We start from the raw sequence: 19459 nt of genomic DNA, 5'->3' as shown, positions 1-19459 counted from the left end.
TAGAATCTTAACTAGCTAACCACAGAAAAATTGCCTTCCTTTGCATTTTAAAATTATTCCCAAAACTGAGGTCTCAAAATTGGGGGGGGGGGAGGACTATATTCAGAGGGGGACTATATTCAGAGATATACGGTATTAATTTTCTAGTATAAGTCGCTTCGAATTGGAAATATTTCGCTGATAAAAATTTCACTTCTCTGTTACCAATTCATGTTTTAGTGTCATCCCGTTGAATATTTATCGATGAAAGAAATTTTTATTTTTTCTGTCAGCAATATCCAGGCTTACTGCTTTGCATAGAAAATATTTATGACATGAAATTTCACTTCACCGTCAGAAATACGTATTTTAGTTTCTTCGCATTAAAAAAATTTATCTCACGAGAATATTTACATGTGCATTCAGGAAAATGCTATTTTGTAGCTTCTCATTGGTAATTATACGCTGATTAAAATTTTTCACTTCTTTGCTATTAATTCATATTTTCGTTTCATCTATATACTTATCAGTGAAAGAAATTTTTACTTTTGTGTCATAATTCGCAGTCTTGCTACTTTGCATAGAAAATGTTTTTCGGCATGAAATTTTATTTCACTGTTAGTTTTAGTTGTACGCATTTTAGTTGCTTCGCATTAAAAATTTTTTCCCGACGAGAATATTTACGTCTGTGTTATGAATTTGCAATTTAGTAGCATCGCATTGAATATTTTTTGCTGATACAAATTTTCACTTCTCTGTTACCTATTTGCATTTTCGTTTCATCTCATTGAATATTTATCAGTGAAATAAATTTTTATTTTTATGTCATGCATTTGTAGTCTTCCTGCTTCGCATAGAAAATTTTTTTGACATGAAATTCACCTCACTGCCAGAAATTCGCTACGTTGAATTCCCACCATTTTGATAACATTTACTTTAAAATTAATAGCTGGTCCATAACCAAACTTTGTTTCCTAAAAACTACCTGACAGTCTCCAATAATTTCATCAGAGTATGGTGAAAGTCTACTGTGCAATATTTTTGAAAATATCCTATAGGTTAAATTTATTAGGGAGATCCCTCCGTAGTTATTGCAATCAAGTTTATCTCCTTTTTTGTAAATTGGAATTATAACTGCAGTTTTCATTTCTTCCGGTATTTCTTCATTCTTCCAATAATTCCCATTTATTTGCGTATTTTCTTGAGGACATCCTGCAACCCTTACTTCAAATGCTCTACAACATGCATGAGAGAATTAAAATTGAAATTCAGAGATAGTTTTAAATATTTATTTGTACAAATATGCAAAAAAATGGCTTCAACACACCTCATGGTCAACACTTTCTCCGCCTTATAATCCAACAATTCCAGTAAATTTATTTTTCATTTATATATGGCCAAATCAACCCCCTGTTGACATTTACCATCTTTTTTTGCAGTTGGTTTACATCACATTATATGCACCTCTGATTACAAAATGTAAATGGCTTAAACAGAAGTTATCAAAAGAATGGCACTAAGCCCACGATTTGCTCGCAAGGCCTAATATTCTGTGCTGTTTTCATAAAAATCATAAAACAGACTTTATGTAAATCTATACAAGACAATATCAGGAGTTTACACTGCCACTGATATACACTGCAAAGAGGCTACAAAATAAGCACAGTTATGTTCTCTGCTTTAAATGATGCTCACTTTTGAAATACATGAAACAATATTCATTAATGAGTGTACTTACACAGTGAGCAACATACATATTTAAAATTCCATGCAAAAAAGTTCTTGGATAAGCAGACCATTTGCCTAATTTTACCCTCACTAAGTGAGTAAAATTTAGTTTGCCATTACAAAATAAAAATTTGTAACAAATCACAGGCATTTTGGGTAGAACATTAAAAACATATAGAACAAATAATATGTTAACATCAACAACAATATCATAAAGGTTTTAAATATTCATCCATCCTCAACCATTGAGAAGGAATCCCATCCGTCAAAAAGAGAAGCTAGCTATCCAAATTAAAGCTATGCTTGCCCTCATAGCAACTCCATCTCGTGGAAAATGCAGGTAGTTTGACATGCACAAATGAACAGGATGGAATAAATGGCATAGACAGAAGAGCAGCTAGCTATAGCTAGGGGAGGACGGAGAGGCGGCCCACGAGCACCAAGTAGCACTTGTCACACACTCTCACGGCCTTATCACCGTTCGAAGGGATGACAATCGTGTTGTCAGAACACGCTCCACAGAAGATCTCGCCACAGTATCTGCAATGATGCTGAAATATAAACTGGTCAGTTACTTGAAAAGAACGTTTTCCCTCAGATAAAGAAAAATGTTTTAAATCATCCAGACCCAACAAAGTATTTCACATACCAGCTCAAACTGACTTCAACCAGGGGCCTTAAAAAGGTAGAAAATAGTGCATGTCAGGAATTACTAATACCTAAATACATATTTCATTTTTATATCATTGTAGGAATATAAGAAATTAATTTTTCTGTACTTCCCACTCCTGCTGATAAGTGGGTGCCAGGACGCACCTCAGGGACAGTCATGACAACATGGATAGCTGATTGCGTCTGGTGGTGTGAAGTTGAACTTAGTGGGGAGGGGCTTCCTAAGACTATACAGTAAAACCGATCTTTTACAATTTTGAGGGGGTTTAGAGGTAAAAGGGTAAATCGAGGGTAAGCACAATTTAATGAAAATAATCCCTAAAGTATGGCTAAAATTTTCTATTTTTCAAGTAAGTCACGCCTTATACGAATAGTCGGTATAAAACATATAATTCTGACATACAAATTCACTTAATTTTCCCTTACTTTGCCTAAACTTTTCACTACCATTAGCACCTAACAATACCAAAAGATGAGCTTTACTATGCTTTCTTCCATGGCACAATTCTCCTTCAAAGTCTGAAGTCTTATGAGGAAGAACGTTGAAAAAGGCCTGTCTCATCTAAATTGTAGATGTCTTTTGGTGCATACCCTTCAGTATGCTGACAGTATGTTCAGAATGCTCCTTTCACTGTTCAGCTTTTTGGGGGTCAACGGTTCAACTGATCACAAATTGATTTGTGCATGGCATTACCTAGCCATTAGTACCTAGCTTAACCATCCGTTCGAAGCCTTTAAGTCTTCAATACCAAACCTCATTGTCACATGTTGTGCCTTTTCCTTAAGAATAACACCATTGATGGGTATGTCATATAGTAATATGTATTGAGGGGAATTTTTTGTTCTGCTCGCATTATTTGATGCTGTCACGGAAAAAGTGGGGAAAAAGTAATTACGATTGGAATGATTTTTAATAGGTATTAATGGAAGAACTTCGTAATGTACTAGGAGAATATAACTAAGTTTGTAGATCAACTGGAAAACCACTACGAATGTTAAGTGTCCATATACAGTAGATTCTGGTTAATTGGGACATATCAGGACTTGTGAACTTTGCCCCAATTAAACGGCTGCCCCAATTAGGTGCACTCTCTCGTATAAACAAACGTTGAAATGATAGAAAGAATACTAAAGAATGTTTATATAGCAACATAAGTTTATTAAACTATTAATGTGATTAATAAATCAGCGAGTTTAGTTAATTTATAATCATTTTTAAGAATTATAACAATTTAGTTTTTAAAAATTTCACAGCCTCGAGCGACGCTGAATGAATGTCTTTTACTAAGCCTAATAATGAAAAGTCCTATCCTCTTGCGGAAGGTATAACAAGAGCTTTCACAATAGGGCAAGAATAGGAACATTTGTGAAAAAAGTAAGTATGTAAATCAGAGGAGGGAAAATTTAAAAAAGTATTCTGAGAACAAAATATTTTAATTTCCTTGCGAGTACAGAGTCAATGTCGCCGACTCATGGCCCAATAAAGCGGTATGCTCTCCCAATTAAGCGGAGAATACTCTGGGATATTCTGCCATTGGGTTCTGTTCTTCAAGACCTGCCTCATTTAAGCGGCTGCCCCAAGTAACCGGTGGACCCATTAAATGGAATCTACTGTAATAGTGAACATGATACTTACAAGTAGAATTATTCGCAGGCAGAAAAGTGCATATCATCCCTTCATTTCACTTAATTGCAGCCAACTTTTTAACCAGAATACAATTTTATGATGGAAAATACATATCCTTCATGATATTACCGAATAATTGGCACTTGTAACGTATTATAAAAGCCACTTGGGAAGCTAGTGCAAATAGTAAATCGCTATAATTTTACCTGATTTACCTATTGAAGAATTTAGAGCGAATAAGAAAAGTTGCTGTAATTCAAATGCCTTTCACATGCTAATGTCCTTAAACCAAAACTTTCTGTAGATTTCCAATTCGTTCCTCCTATGGTTGCGATGCGCTTTCCACCATGCTACTTTTGGCGGCCTAGAGTAAATGGCAGACATTTAAAATTGTATAAGCATAAATACGTGGAAAACATAACACTGTGGAGATATGTAAATGATCAGGACTTGATGAAAACATCACAAATTGTGGGGGTGCAAAACCAAGGTTTTACTGTAAGTTAGGATGTTGCCGAAATAAAGTGGAAGCATGATAGACTAGTGGTAGTATTTGCACAGTTTTTACCAAAAGAGTTACTAAAAATTAAGCTTCGCCTGGAGATCTGAAGCATCGTCTACTCCCGCAACACTTGTCAAGCAATGGTGCATGTACCCCTCACATTGAGAAACGCCTTTAGATGCATCACGGTTGTAGAAAGAGAAGTGTGGGATGAAAGTCAGAAGGTATATGGCCGATAATAATAAAATAACATATGAATTCGAAAGTTTAAAAAATACGAGGAAATGACTTGCGGGTTGCGTCATGGCAAGTAATTCAGCGCACTACCCAGGAAAGCGCCACTACTTAAAACATACTAACATTGCTATATGCTTAAACAGTTTTACCTGTATTTTGTTCAGATGGTACTGGGACTGAGAGAAAGCGCCTTGTTAAGGAGTAAAACGTGCTAAAGAGGAACGTACTAAACAAGTTCCACTGTACATATAAATCATGTACAGCACCAGTAAGTCATTCTGTATCCATTTTGTTATTTAATTTATCAAGTTTTGACCAGTAGAAATATTAAGAGTTTACAGTAAAAAAAACCTATCCCAGAGAGTATTCAACATGCACACACACTCACGCATACCAGGCAGCCAGTATTCAGGAGCCTTTATTCGTGATGGATATTTCAGCACAATATAGCTTTGCAGCCAAATTGCCAGCACCACATTGTAAACACAATTCTTGCATCAACACAATCACCATTTTCGTCATTTCAGCTACTCCACCAGACTTGTGCATTGCTGAGAATATTTTGTGTCTAAATTTATAGGCTGATTAACTGGCACAGAGAAAAAGGCCAGAGCTTGCTCATTCCAGCAGAAAGATTAAGAGGTCAGATCTGGATCGAAGACATTCAAGCCAGAGCAACTTTGCTCTGTTGTTTAATCGACAGTTGTTTGCCAGAGAAACATCATATGAAAGAGTTTTTCTTTCTTATTTCGGCAAAATGGACCTGATCCTAGCTTGCCTGCACAAATATTATGTAAATTATATTTTTCTTAGTCCTAGCCTAATCCAGCAAAGCAGGTAGCAAGTTCTGACAGTCTGTATCATAGGGACTACTTAGAGACACCGGTCAGTCCCATTGAAGCTTGAATTTTGTTGCCACTTTGGGAGCATTTAATTCGGTTTTCAAAAATGCCGACAGAGCGGAAATTAATGCATTGGGATCCTTTTATTCACAATATATGCAAGAGAGCATTTTTCCTTGCAGGAAATAGCATATCTATGTTATGACTTTGATACATCACGCATTCACAAATATAAATTTTGGCCAACAGCCTAAATTATAGCTTGCTTCTAAGTGAAATTTTGATTGTATGGCCTTAAAGACACAAGTAGCAACCCAATTATATGTGCCATGTGTAACATTACATCTAGAGGCCAAATGGAGAATATTCTACTATACTTAATTTTACTAAATGGCTTTCATGTACACTATAATTTTTGTTGCCAAAATAAAACTGGAGCATGGTTGCTAAGTAGTGGTGTGTGCAAGGGGACTTTATAGAGGAGATACCTGGTTTTTATTATACGCTTAAATTAGTTTTTCACATTTTTTTCCATAAACCAGTGGCCTTAACACACTTAGTGCAGAGCACGTCAATTGTCGTCGTCCCGTCCAAGTCGAGATATGGAGCATGTCATTTGATGTGCTCTGCCGGTTGGACGGGAGGCCTTTCTCCGCCTCCGTACATGACTAATATCCACTTCCAAGTCTTTCGACCATGTGCATGGCCTTCAGCAAGTTTCCCTCTTTCAACCCGTGTGCACCATTCGAAAATAGCTGTACATATTTGAACAGAAGTTATGGCATGAAAACCACTCTCTATTTTTCTTGCTTATTTTATCGGCCGATTCTGACAATGTTCATGAAAATGGGGCCCGCATTGAATGTGTTAAGAGTGGTAACATATTCTTCCCATGAAAAGTTTTAAACTACCCAGCTTATGAAATAATAAAAAACTGACATACCTTACGACGAGCGAACCGGAATTCCTTGGAACAGGCATTGCAACGACTGGTGGCTTTATCCGATGCCCATGGAGCACCAGACACGGATGTTGGCCCACACTCCATGACCGGCACGGAGGTGGTCTCAGCCGCAGCCGCAACAGCCGCCTCTTCCTGCATATCCGCCAGCCTCAGCTTTGAGTCGCTCAGTTGCGCACCTAACTCCTCCAACGTCTGCTCTTGCTCACGACACCGCTCCCTCAAAGTGTACTGCTCCTCTTGCAATGAATGGTACTTCTATCGGGGCAATGAAATAAAGTATTCCAATATGAGTACTTAGCACACAAAATACATGCATGAAAATCTGTACACTAACTAATGCTTCCATGTGAATATTTTACCATTTATCCACGTGAATTTTTATTTATTATTTTTATTTCAGGGGGCTTGATAGAGGAGACTCCAGTCCACCCTGTAGAAGCTTAGGAATTGCTTCCACTTTTCATGTCTTAGTAATTGGTTTTCAAAAATGTCTGCAGCCCATTTTCTTAAAGTGAACTTCGGGATGGGTTTTACCAAAGATGTTGACGTCACAAATCCACACTCGCTCTCAGAAAATGGCTTGGTCGTGTAACTGGCTAACACACCTAATGCAATCGCGAGATCCAGGTTCGAATCCTGGCTAAGTCAAATATTTTTTCATGGCAAACTTCATCCGTTGGTGTATTGATAAAATTCTACTTAAATACTGCACTTAAACTTATAACAAAAACATTTCAGGCCAGAAAATGGGTGTTGAACAGGAAAAATTTTACGTGAAATGAATTTGAAATAGAAGGTGTGAAAAATCCACAGAGGAAAAATCATTCACCTTGATGGGGATTCGAACTCAGATCCCTCGATTTCCGGCAGAGTGCTTTAGTAATTTAAGCTACCGAGGCATCATTCTCCCCTGTGGAAATTTGTGGGCTTTACCGGACTCCGTAAAAGTTATCACTGTCTTGGTATACTTAAACTTGAAATAACAGATTTTGAAAATCCAGGCTGGAGCAAAAATTCAAGAATAATTCATGCCTAAGTCCAGGGGCAAAAAATTCATGCACAATTCCCTATTTTTCCGGTCGCTGAGCACCCTGTTAATTCACTGATAATGCCTACCACTCATTTATCCAGCACAGTAATAGTGCTTTTAATACCAGCTTCAGTGGCATAGCCAGGAATTTTGTCCAGGGAGGGGTCCAAAACCAGGGGGGAAAATTTTTGAAAAACAGAGTACTAAGTAGAGGGTTTTAAACTTATTTGAACACTTTTAATAATCGAAAAAAAATCATTTGTTACATAAAAATTTTGTATATTCATGATTTTTCAATATTTTGTTTTGTTTTATGAAGGAAAATAATTGCCTTCTTATATTTCAGGGGGGGTCCGGACCCCCCCAGGGCTCCCCTGGCTACACCACTGATCAGCTTCAATGCATCCATTAACAGTGATAAATTTTGCCAAACTACTGAATCCTTCCACTACGAAATGAAAAACACACGCGTACTCACCGCAGCCATCGACTTTAGCTGAGACACTTCCCGACTCAAAAGGGAGAGCTGCTCTTTGTCTCGGATCGACGTTTCCCGCAGCGCACTGTGGATTTCGCGCTCCAACTTCAGCTCACCCTCGACAGTCCGCGCTCGTTCCTCAGTTTCTGAAAGCTGCTTGCAAAGAAGCCGGCACTTCTCTTCCAAAGTGTGACATACTCGCTCATTATCTTCCCGTCTGTTTTTCACACAAAGTGTTAGGGAGAAATGCAGTTAATCTAGACCAACAAAAAACTAGGAGAACAACCAACTAAAAAGGTAAATAAAAGCATTTGCTGGATGGTATGACCATATTAGGAGAGAGCATTCTATCATTCACACCAGCCTTCACTCCTCAAGCTAAGTTAAATAAAAAATAATAAATTATTAAACAGAAGAAAACAGCCTCTTTCAAGAACACCAAAAATGCATAGCAGATTGAAAATGTTGCTATAATGCAATGGTCGTTTCATCATCCCATTTGCCAATAAAGACTGAGTTTTGCTGTCTGTTAAAATTAGCCCTTTTACTGAGATTCACCATTATTCGCCGTTAACATCAAAATAAATTGTATCTCTGGGTAGGCAACCCTCTATAAAAATGGTAATCCGACAGTTTAAAATTACATTTAAAGTTAGTTTTCCAGCAAAGGACATTGAAGTAATACTTTAAGATCCCAAAAACTATGATATGAGCATTTTAAAAAAGAAAATATATACCCTAATGTTCAAGATGGATTCATAAAACAACACTTATGCATACATACAAGACCAGGTATCTCAGCAACAAGCTAGCAATTACTCGTAGTACATATCAAGACTAAAATCAAGTCTAAAACTTGAATTAACATCACACACTATCACCAGGGTGCCACTATTGTTGAGCATCCAGAAAATACAGGAGGTATAAAAATAGCAAGAACCATGAAGAAGATCCTTGCAAAAACAATATTCAAATCTTGACACCATCACAATAAGGCCCAGATAGCATAATGAAAGCATAATATTCAATCAGACCAGAAATCGCAATTCCTTTGAAGAACTCTTGAGGGTGGAAGTGAGAAATTCATTAGAAAGAAAAAAGATCTTCCCAATTCAACCTTCTCTCATAACTTTAAAGTAAAAAATTCTCAAGTTCCCACCCAGTTTACGTCAGTTTTCGATGTCATTACAGCTACCGTTTATTCATTTGCTCTAACAGAACAAATCATTGAAAGAAGGAATGGCTCACAGGAGGTTGAACAATGCTGATGTGGGAGGCCATGCAATTGCTCAGAAGCACAGACCAACTCGGCAAGAGATTCAAACCTATGGGAAAATTCTCCCAGAGAATAATAAGAAATGTGGGATAGGTCGATTTGGTCCATCCGTTCTCAGTTCAACCAATTTTTGCAATCGCAACCAGAATCAGAACCAAAAAATTGGAACCAATCGCTCGTGAGATGACTCAGTTCATCATTTTAGGTATTAATCATATTACCCAAATGTAAAATCTCAAAGGAACCCTGCCCTTTGTAATTTTTTAAAATTAAGAAATGATAGTGAAACACATTAATGAGAATCGTAACAGAGAACCAACACCAGGAACAGAACCAACTTCACCAACTTGTGTGCATAAGTCTTTTCGAAGATTGCTAAAGAGCTTTGTTTTATTATTCATCACGAATATGCATAGGGTTTTGTACAAAGTAATAATGAATCAGAAGATAAAATGACCTAAGTTGGTAAATATTGATTCAAAATTTTTGAATATTTTTACCATTCTGAATAACTTCACAGCAAGTGTTTAAAATATCATGACCTTCATGTACTTTGGGATGTATAGCAATATTTAATCTCAGAGAATTCCATAATATTACTAAAGAAATGGCTAAGGCCAGGGTGCTACACTCTTGCTAGCCATGGCAGGCTCACAAGCAGCTCCCAAGTGTGTTCATGCCTGATGGCTTACCATGGGCACGGAGAAAGCCAGCACTAGAGGGCCACCAGACAGAGAGTTGACTTGGGACTAGAATTCTGGAAACCGGAAATAAACTAATAGGGACACTAGGGAGGCAATGAGGCATTCAATTTCACGAGCAGGGTGAAATTGGGTGAATATGGAAGCCAGTTTACACAGCTCTACCCAATGGCTCTGGAATGGTTGCCAGTAAAATCTCAAAGGAACCCTGCCCTTTGCAAGTGGCCAAAGATCAAACTTTATAGAAATTCTTCTTTTCAGCAACATAAGCCTTACAAAGGAATTTTAATCTCCTTGACCAGTTTCTCCACTTATGTATGGGGGGGTAAGAAGACAAGGGGTACCTACAGGTGATTTTTATCTAAACATATTTAAAGTACAGAAATTGTTTGAAGTAATATACAAAAACTTAGTGTCTAAGGGATACTCAAAGTACTTAAAAGCTTTACTGAAGTCAATTTAAAATTAAGCACTACATATTCCGACCTATAAGATGAGTTTTTAGCCCAGAAAATCTTCTCAAAAGTCAGGGTCATATGCTGGGTCTGGTCTCAATTTTCCAGTTTTCAAACTTTCCTATTGGACCAGAGAATCTACAGCCGCATATATGGAGAGAGATAAAAAAACTGTAACTTCCGTACCACTACCATATACGGTGACCATATGAAAGCAGCAAGGGCAATGCTGCTCAAGTAATATTTTAAAGCTGTACATACAATGAGCATAGGCCAAAAACTATTTAATGAATCGAAAAATTGGGCGTTTTCCTATAAGCCTGAGTCGTCTTATATATCGGAACATACAGTAATTTGTTACTTTAATAGATTAAGGAGTATATAAAATAACAGAATGAGGAGTTAATCTGGAATTAAATTCCAATAATAATTTTATTTTTGCTAAAAACATAAAATATGGCATTTTCACTCAAACTTACTCAAAACTCCTGAGTATTAACCTGACTAGAACTCAACAAAACTCTAACATGTCACTTATGAGGAAAAAAAATCCAAGAAATTATTGAACAGGGCCATTCCTTAAACTAGCAAATTTAGCCTATGCTAAAGGCAGTTATTGATATAGTTATTTTGGTACTCAGCTAAGCCACTTAACACCCTTTATACCTGGGTACACATGATTTTTAAACACCATCTGAATTTGGTAAAATTCACCTTATCTACCATGGTAAAATTACATTATCAATATGTTATATCAAACCAAACAGGTCAGAGTAAAAATAATTTAATTCATCCATTCTTAGCATTGCAAGAAAAGGAAACAATTTCACACCATCCAAAACACAAGAAAGCATGATTTAACATAGAGCTCCATTGAGTGACCATGTTCAGAAGTAATCTCATGAGACCTACAAAGCTACCATAGCAATGCTGTAGGCATGTTTATAACACAAAACATAAACAAGGTAGGGGAAACAGCATAATCGTGAGTTCTGAGGCAACAGAATAAAATATACAAACTTTTAATTATGATATGCATGCATAAATGAGCTGACAGGATAAGAAAAAAAATAACAGCTGAGCAATTATTGGGAGAATAAATTAATTTGGCTAGCAAGACAGAAATAAATGGCAAACCCAAGCATAAAAACGAAAAAATGGGAGAATTCAAATGCAATCAAAAATACATTCAGACAAATAAATCACCTTTTCCTTCTGTAGTCAGTTTATTGTAGTTTCTTGTTGAAGTTTACAAATAAGGACAAGCATGTACAGGGGAATGTGAATAACCTTCTCCATTGGTATTTTAATAACTTCCACTATGTAGTTAGCAATATAAGAGAACTTGTATTGCAACATTTGTCTGCACATCTCAAGGCTGATATGACTTCAGAACATTCTTAAATAGACATGAGTTGATAAAAGATTACTCCTTCAGGCATGATCCATTTGAATGTTACCCGCCTCAAATATTTACCCTATGTCCACAATTACATAGAAAAGCTGCCTCTAATTATGGTTTGCCATTAATTTCAGCCATTTGATAACATGTACAGAGTTTCGGTAACATTATCATAAGTCTATATATTTTTGTGTGTGTGTGCTTGTCACACAGCAATAAAAACCATTAAATATAGAATGTCAAGTCTTTAGTCCACATATAAATAATTTAAAGCCAATATTGACTTGTTTCTTTATATCAGTCAACATGTAATGCTATATAATGCCCCAGGCTCAATAACGAATTTGCAATTCCAGAAATACACAGCTCTTTTGACTAATCTATGACATCTTAAATGTGCACTTTCTTTCCTACTCTGGTCTCAAATTCTGCTAAAGCTGACTCGTTGAAAATATATGCAAGTCTCATGAAGTTGGTGGCATGGTATTTGATTAATCCACACACGATAAATGCGGCATGGCAAAGGTCAGCAACACAGAACAATCAACAGCTAAGTCATAAATTATAAATAATAATCGCCATGTCATTGATGATGAGTGATATCATGTGAATCATGATGCCACTCATGGTAAGCACTCATTTACCATGCTTGTAATTAGATTTTTAAAGCAAGGGTAATTTTTCCAGGTAACAGTCAGTGAACCATCTCCATGATATAGAATAGGATTCATTAGCTGAATGAACAAACTTTTGGTTAAATTTTACCAATATTCAAGCCCTTCTCTGACTACAATGCCGCATGCCAAATCACATCAAATTTAAAGAAAGGCAGGGCATACAAAAAGTTCCCAGAATTACTACTGGATATATCCCTAGATAAAGCAAAACGTATGATTGATTTCAGCTATGTCTACATTAAAATAAAAAGTTACACTCATTAAAAATGGCAATATAATTTGATCATTCCAAAATTCTCGACACACGGCAACCCAGCGCACCCAATTTCCAAACAACCCCATTTGGCCTCATTGACTGTTTCCCAAGACAGTAAAAAATTAGCAATTGGCAACATAAACCAATTACAGTACAATTAGAACGTCTAATGAAAATAAAAATAATCTTACTTTAGTTAAACCATAAAAATCTCTATAGGAACATTTAGTTTAACTTTCAGAGCAAATACCTACTTTTCATCCACTTTTTGGATGGTGTCAGCCATGGCAGAAGTCTTAGTCTCCAGTTTGTTGATAAGCTCAGTTTTGTGTTTTAGAGAACTTTCACATTCCTGGAATGCAACACACAGTAGCAGCTCAAGAATTGCAAGTTTACTCAACAAATAGACGATTGAGCCTAGCAGCAAAACATATAATTGGTATGCAACCAAAACCAACACACCAAGCAACAGTAATACCAAATAACAACTACATTTTGCAACTTGAATAATTGAACCTTAACTTAAGATATCACACCCTTAATAAAGGTTTTCCAAAAATGTGGGAAGTCCTTGATTTCAACCAAGATGTTTGGAGCAACAACATTATCTGGTTATTACTCTAGGCTTTGACTTCTTAATGATAACTGTTCACAGTTGCAGTATATAACAATAGGTAAAACAGCCAGTAAACTGTATTCCAGAACATATGCTCATGGTGACTTGCACTTTCATGCACATGGATAGTCATCGTAAATGTTGCATGTGTTCAGCAAACTTTAGTCATGACATGAAAAACTGGTTCAGTAATTTTAGAACTTATGTAAAAAACAGAAAACAGACAGTAACTATTGTATACACAAGCTGTTTCATCAACAGTTCAATCTCCAGCAGTTCATTCAAAACAAGCCACTTGAGGCTGGCTTGTGAGGATGAAATTTGCACCACCTGTTGTGACATACTGCAAATCAAGGACTTCAACACATAACTAAACCAATGAGATCAAAATTAAAGGAACAAATAACGAAATTCATATTTGAATTTTCTACACTGATTAAAAGTTTTTATGCAACGCTTGTGTAGTGACCACGTCAATGCAAGAAAGATAGCAGAGCAAAATGAACATGGCAAAAAGTATTTGGAGCAAAATGGTCTCCTGATATGAAGAACATTGATAAATCATTACAACTAAGGGATAACAGATATTTCAAACAAGTTCATGATTTTGAGTTTAGTGTTAGTGACAGAGGTTTCAAACAATTTCATCAGTAGAGCAAAGAGTTAGTCACAAGCTAATTTATTCTATGTTAGTCATCAATGAGCAAATGATCATATGGTTATAGATCTTTCTACATGACCATCACCAATTCACAACAAGCACCCAAATTATTTACTGATACAGTAATGATCAATTCAATTGTAGATGATTAATGTAACAAAAGCAAGAAAATAGTGAACATTCCTTAGTAAAAGCAATACTAAGTAAGACAAGAAAAAGGTTAATAAAAGGATATCATTTCACAAACAATTATAGAAAAGGTTTTGAGAAACACAAGATAGAAACAATTGTTCATTAATCATTGCATGAAAATTAAATGAACATTTTCAGGCACTGAATTAGATATAATTATTAGTTTGTCAGTAGTCCCCAAGGAAATGAGAATATGCTGAGACAAATACACTGTCAAGCAGTTCTGTATCTTCAAAGTCGCTGGAGATTTAAACAAATTCCTTCTAGTTTTTCAACATCACAAAGTGCAACTGAAGTAGTACACACCCAAACACTGCCTAAATACTTTAGCAGCAGTTGCTGATGACTTTTCGCCTCAACTACAGTCCTTCTAAATAGTTTTCGGGGAAAGATACATGAATGTCTGTGTCCCATGAAAGCAAATATAGTCCATTCAAAGAAAGCTCTGTTACTTTCGTGGGCCCTGGCCCTTTAGCTGAGTCGCGTTGGGCGTTTCCTTTCCATCTTTTAACAAGTGGTTGTAACGCTCTAAGTTGTTGAGGATTTGTCCGATCTGGCTAGTCTTTGCCTGGAGACGACTCACCATCTCCCCTTTTTGGGTCAACTCTTGTTCACACTCCTACAAAAAGGAATGAGAGCAGTGGTAAGGGAAGCTCAAGTTCAAATAGTAACCAAAAGGAAACCTGTTCACATGTGCAACAAACTATGAAATCTCCTTATTCACCGATTCAGTGATTCATGAAATAAGAAATGAAACAGAAGACTGAGAAATACAAACAACTTACACCACAATGTGATTAAATTCACAAGGATTAATGGTATTATTGGAATGGATTGTATGGAATGATAGAAAAATTACTAGTGACTTTATAGAGGGCATGAATGGCACTGGGTTAAAAAATTAGCCACAAGAAATAGCTTGAAAGGCAGTAAAAGACATTACACCTTAGAATTCAGCTACAAAATTACCACAAGATACACAAGACCATATCCACCATTGCTTAACTTTCCATAAAGTAGAAGGATGAAAGCAGTAAAGGAAAACACACTGAACCACAAAATGCAAAGCATGCAACATAATGACAAGATCTAAGTGCAAAAGAAGCCATACTCAGCCACTATGAATCATAATACAGGGACATATAATTCGAGATTTTCATTCCTAAGATGCTAATGCTTTTTGCTACTCCTCATTTTTCTAAAACTTACAATAGAATCATAGAAGATCATTTAAGAACCAAGATTGGTTTTTAAAAAAAATGCTAATGAAAAAGAATCGAGTAATTGACATTGAATATTTCAAGTTGATACAAAAATTAATTTTCAAAATGGCTCTCAACAGAGTAGCAACCACGAAATTGTTTAACAACAATTTTAGCTATGTGGCAATACCCACTAAGGATTTGGTGTGTTAGTAAGGAGTACTGTTTACATGAAGGAAGGGGCCTTTTAAATTTATATGTATGAATCCGAATAGTAAAAACAAAAGCAATTTATTTTTCAAGTGAACCATCCTTTGACACAGAACTTTTTCATTGGATCAGAAACAACAACTTCACACTGGATCTCATTTCCAGGAAGAAAACAGACACACGGCTTAACTATTTGCTTCTTGGAGACAAACTCTTTATAAGGCTCATTCTTTAGAGCTCGATGATAAAATTCTATCAAAACTTAATTGAAAAAGAATCGACTTATTTAAATTGTCTTAAAGCATCCTTTAAATTAAATATTACTCAGCGAAAATGGAAACAAACAATGTTTGGAATCAATACACTATCATCAATACTTTCTTCCTAACTTTCTTTACAGCCCCTTACAAAGAAATAAGGTTTTAGTGGTGACAACTATAATAACTGAAATCTGTCTCACTAAATGATATCAGCAGCCACTGTTGAACAAGAGAAAAACAATGAAGAGGCATCTGTTTGAGAATTCTCCAGTCAGGGTTAAAGCACAGAAATAGTTTCCTAGGGATTTTTCCAACCATGTGTTTAACGGTTGCTTAGAAGAGCACTTCCTGCTTTTGACAATGACATGGCCTCAAGGTCCTAGCTTAATTCTTTACATTTTCCAAACTAGGGCTCATGCACACACACAGTACAAACACAATGAAAATATGCAACAATCCACACATCAATTAGAGTATTCATGGTTAAATAAAAACACAGTACTATTCCACAACCTTATATTTTTGACGAGTCTTGATAATGACGATGTAAACGTTGAAACTAGTAGACTGCAAAAATATAAGGTTGTGGAATAGTACTGTGTTTTTATTTAACCATGAATATCTCATCGTTCCACCAAGTAACGCCTAAATCTGTTGATTTTATTAATCAATTAGAGTTATCCACCATAATTAATTTTTTGGATCATAGAAAGCCACCAATTGATTGCACAGGAAAATGAAAAACAATGAATGCTACATTTAAGCACCATTTAATAGATAAGGTAAAGAGGGTTGCGGCTCAAATATGAACACAAAACAATTGCTGAAATGTCTCACCAGGAGTGAGAATGGCAAGGATGACAATGTACTATGTATCCAAAATGAAGTTTAAAATCAGTCCTAAACTAATGAGTAGGGATGTGATATCGCAATACAATTTCCATTACATTTCCAAAAGTGTGTCCCTATGAAATTTTGCCCGAGCCTGACAAATTGGTAAAATTGGATGGTTAGAGATGGTATTAAAGGTTTTTTTTTCTTGTCCTCGACCTCATATTGCATTTGACATGCTCAAGGCATTCAAATCAGATCACAAAAAAGACTATGTAGCTACGAGAAAAGAAAATTACGGCTATGTTAAAACAAAATTTCAAGGATAATTCTCTCCCATTTATCACTGGGAAGAGCACAATTTAGATGAGACTCAGTTGTGGCAGTGTGGCACAACATTATGCTCTCTACGTGAACTAATGTTAACATTCACCTCTGAAGTATGCTAATATGTATTCCAGTCAATATCTTCCCACAGAAACCAAGGTAAAAAATTTTTTGGATATGTATCATTTTTCCTGTCTTTTGGGGAGCTGAACCAGAGTACAAGGTTTGACAACAAAATTCTCTCGTTAGTAAAATATATACTTAGCATATTCCACTATAATTGTTGCAAAAGTTGTTGTCAAAATTGACCAAGTCACCAAAGAATGAACTTCCTCTACAGTTCCCTGAACAAGATAAGAAAACCCCAGACATTTCATTGAATCTCAACCCATTTCCCCTGACATTTTCTTAACATCTACAACCATATAAAGAATCCTTATCAGCATAGCATGCATATAAAGTGTCATGTAGAATGAAAATTTCAATTTGTTAATCACATCATGAAGTGTTTTCCCACAAAAAAGAAAAAAACAACAAAATCTTAACTTCTTTCTTGAAATAACATACATGATCAGGAATTCTACAAAATCTTCAACCTAATTAGAGAAGGATTACCTTCCTAACTATGCATTCTCTAAACCATTTACTGCATATGCATGTTTCAAAATTATCAAATTTTTTAAGTAATGCATTAACGTATTTATTCAAAACTGGAGCTATTTTAATGGCTTGTTTTTTTTTTCAAAAATTTATGGCAAAAATTTACACCTCTGTACAGTTTTGTTTCTAAGCTTATTTTTTTGTGCTCAAACAGAATAATTGTTATACTATAACCCAGGTGAAAAGCAGTTGAGGAATGATCTGCCAAGGGACATATATTCCAGAAAATTTTAAGCATTCATAGCCTAATACTTAATTCCCTAACTACTATTTAATCCCTAAGTTATGTACATATTTGTACTTCTGCCGCATATTTGATGTCCTAGTAATTCAGAAAAATATAGTCTGCATAGAAATCTGAAGCCTTACCAACAGAAGCACTAGAATTATTATTTTAAAAGGTTTTCATAATAAATAAAAATAACATTTAAATGATACAAGGACACGGCAGAGAAAAAATAATATGAAGATAAACTCACGGTGACTAGAGGCACAGCAGAAATTACTACCAGATAAAAAGCCAAGGGAAGAAAATTTCATTCAGATATACATATCAAAAATCAAAGTACAACAAAATAGGAAGTTAGCAACAAGTGATGAAAGCAATTATCCCTACATTGAAGAGTAATAAATCAAGAGTGAAACATCTAAACAATAAAAACAAACTGAATTCCATTCTTTCAATGAAGAATATTCAGAGCTAGTACCTAAAACCATTTGATGCATTAATTCTTGAACTTAATGAACCTTATAGCCATTAATCACTTGGAGTAAGGATTCCTACATGATTCACTAATAGTTATGACAATCACATTAATGATTCACAAAGAGTTGATAGAAGAGATGCTACAGGAATATATATGTACGCCCATAAAATAATGGCTGACTCATTTACATTCTCTTCTCATTCATAATTCTGATTCACCCTTCCTTACGCGAATGAGGGAATTACAATGAATATCTATAACTTATGAACCCAACACCTCTGCAATACAATATTCCTCAATCATCTTTTGGCATAATCTCAAAAAGTTCGAAAGACTTGCATTGCATTTATGTATAACATGAACTTTGATAAATAAAAGTTTTTAAATTCCTCTAACCAGTCCATGGAATGAAACGCATTTATCATGAATGTGGCTTCATACAGTGATCACAATAAATATTATAATCTTTCCATCAATCCATAGATACAGAATATGTGACAAACTGGTGTTTTTTTTAACCCTTTCACGCCGGACGTTGCGTGGAGCCGACGGGAATTTTCAAGCCCATAACACCTGATGTCAGCTATAGCAGTCGCAGATTTTTCAATGCAAACGAGCGGACGTGGGCTCTAGCCGACGCGAGGGAAGGGAAGTGACCACTGAGGCAGCACTTGTCTGATGCATTCAGGCCCGGCCTGGGACCCAGCTTAACGAGTCCTTAGGGCCACTCCCCATGCAATAAAGACTGACCCTCCCACTCATTATGATCATCCTCACAGCAGGAATCCGTTTCGAAGAGGTTATATTGTCTATAGTTTTTCCAATAATATATTTTGTAGAATACTACAATTTTTTAAATACTTTGAATTGAATCCTTCGTTTCATTCTGTGCATAAGCAATTTTTAAACGAAATTTTAGCGTTAAAACTAATGGACTTCCGGACTTGTAGCCTCATTACTTTTTATT

At 35.8% G+C, this 19459-nt stretch overlaps 1 protein-coding gene across 5 annotated transcripts in view; it reads right to left on the bottom strand.

Annotated features, from left to right (window-relative positions):
• Nucleotides 1-1254: 1254 nt before the first annotated feature.
• LOC124171769 (protein RUFY3) overlaps nt 1255-19459 on the bottom strand; it is a 52305-nt gene continuing 34100 nt past the window's right edge. For all 5 annotated transcript variants that reach the window (XM_046551073.1, XM_046551076.1, XM_046551074.1 and 2 more), the window contains 4 exons: nt 13081-13178; nt 8060-8276; nt 6531-6806; nt 1255-2258 (listed from right to left, as the gene is read on the bottom strand). In XM_046551073.1, the coding sequence (XP_046407029.1) occupies nt 2115-2258; nt 6531-6806; nt 8060-8276; nt 13081-13178 (735 nt within the window). In that variant the 3' untranslated portion in view covers nt 1255-2114. The remainder of the gene's footprint in view (nt 2259-6530; nt 6807-8059; nt 8277-13080; nt 13179-19459) is intronic.

Source organism: Ischnura elegans, chromosome X (assembly GCF_921293095.1).
Source record: "Ischnura elegans chromosome X, ioIscEleg1.1, whole genome shotgun sequence".
Taxonomy (NCBI): domain Eukaryota; kingdom Metazoa; phylum Arthropoda; class Insecta; order Odonata; family Coenagrionidae; genus Ischnura; species Ischnura elegans.
This window is presented reverse-complemented; position numbering and strand designations above follow the sequence as displayed.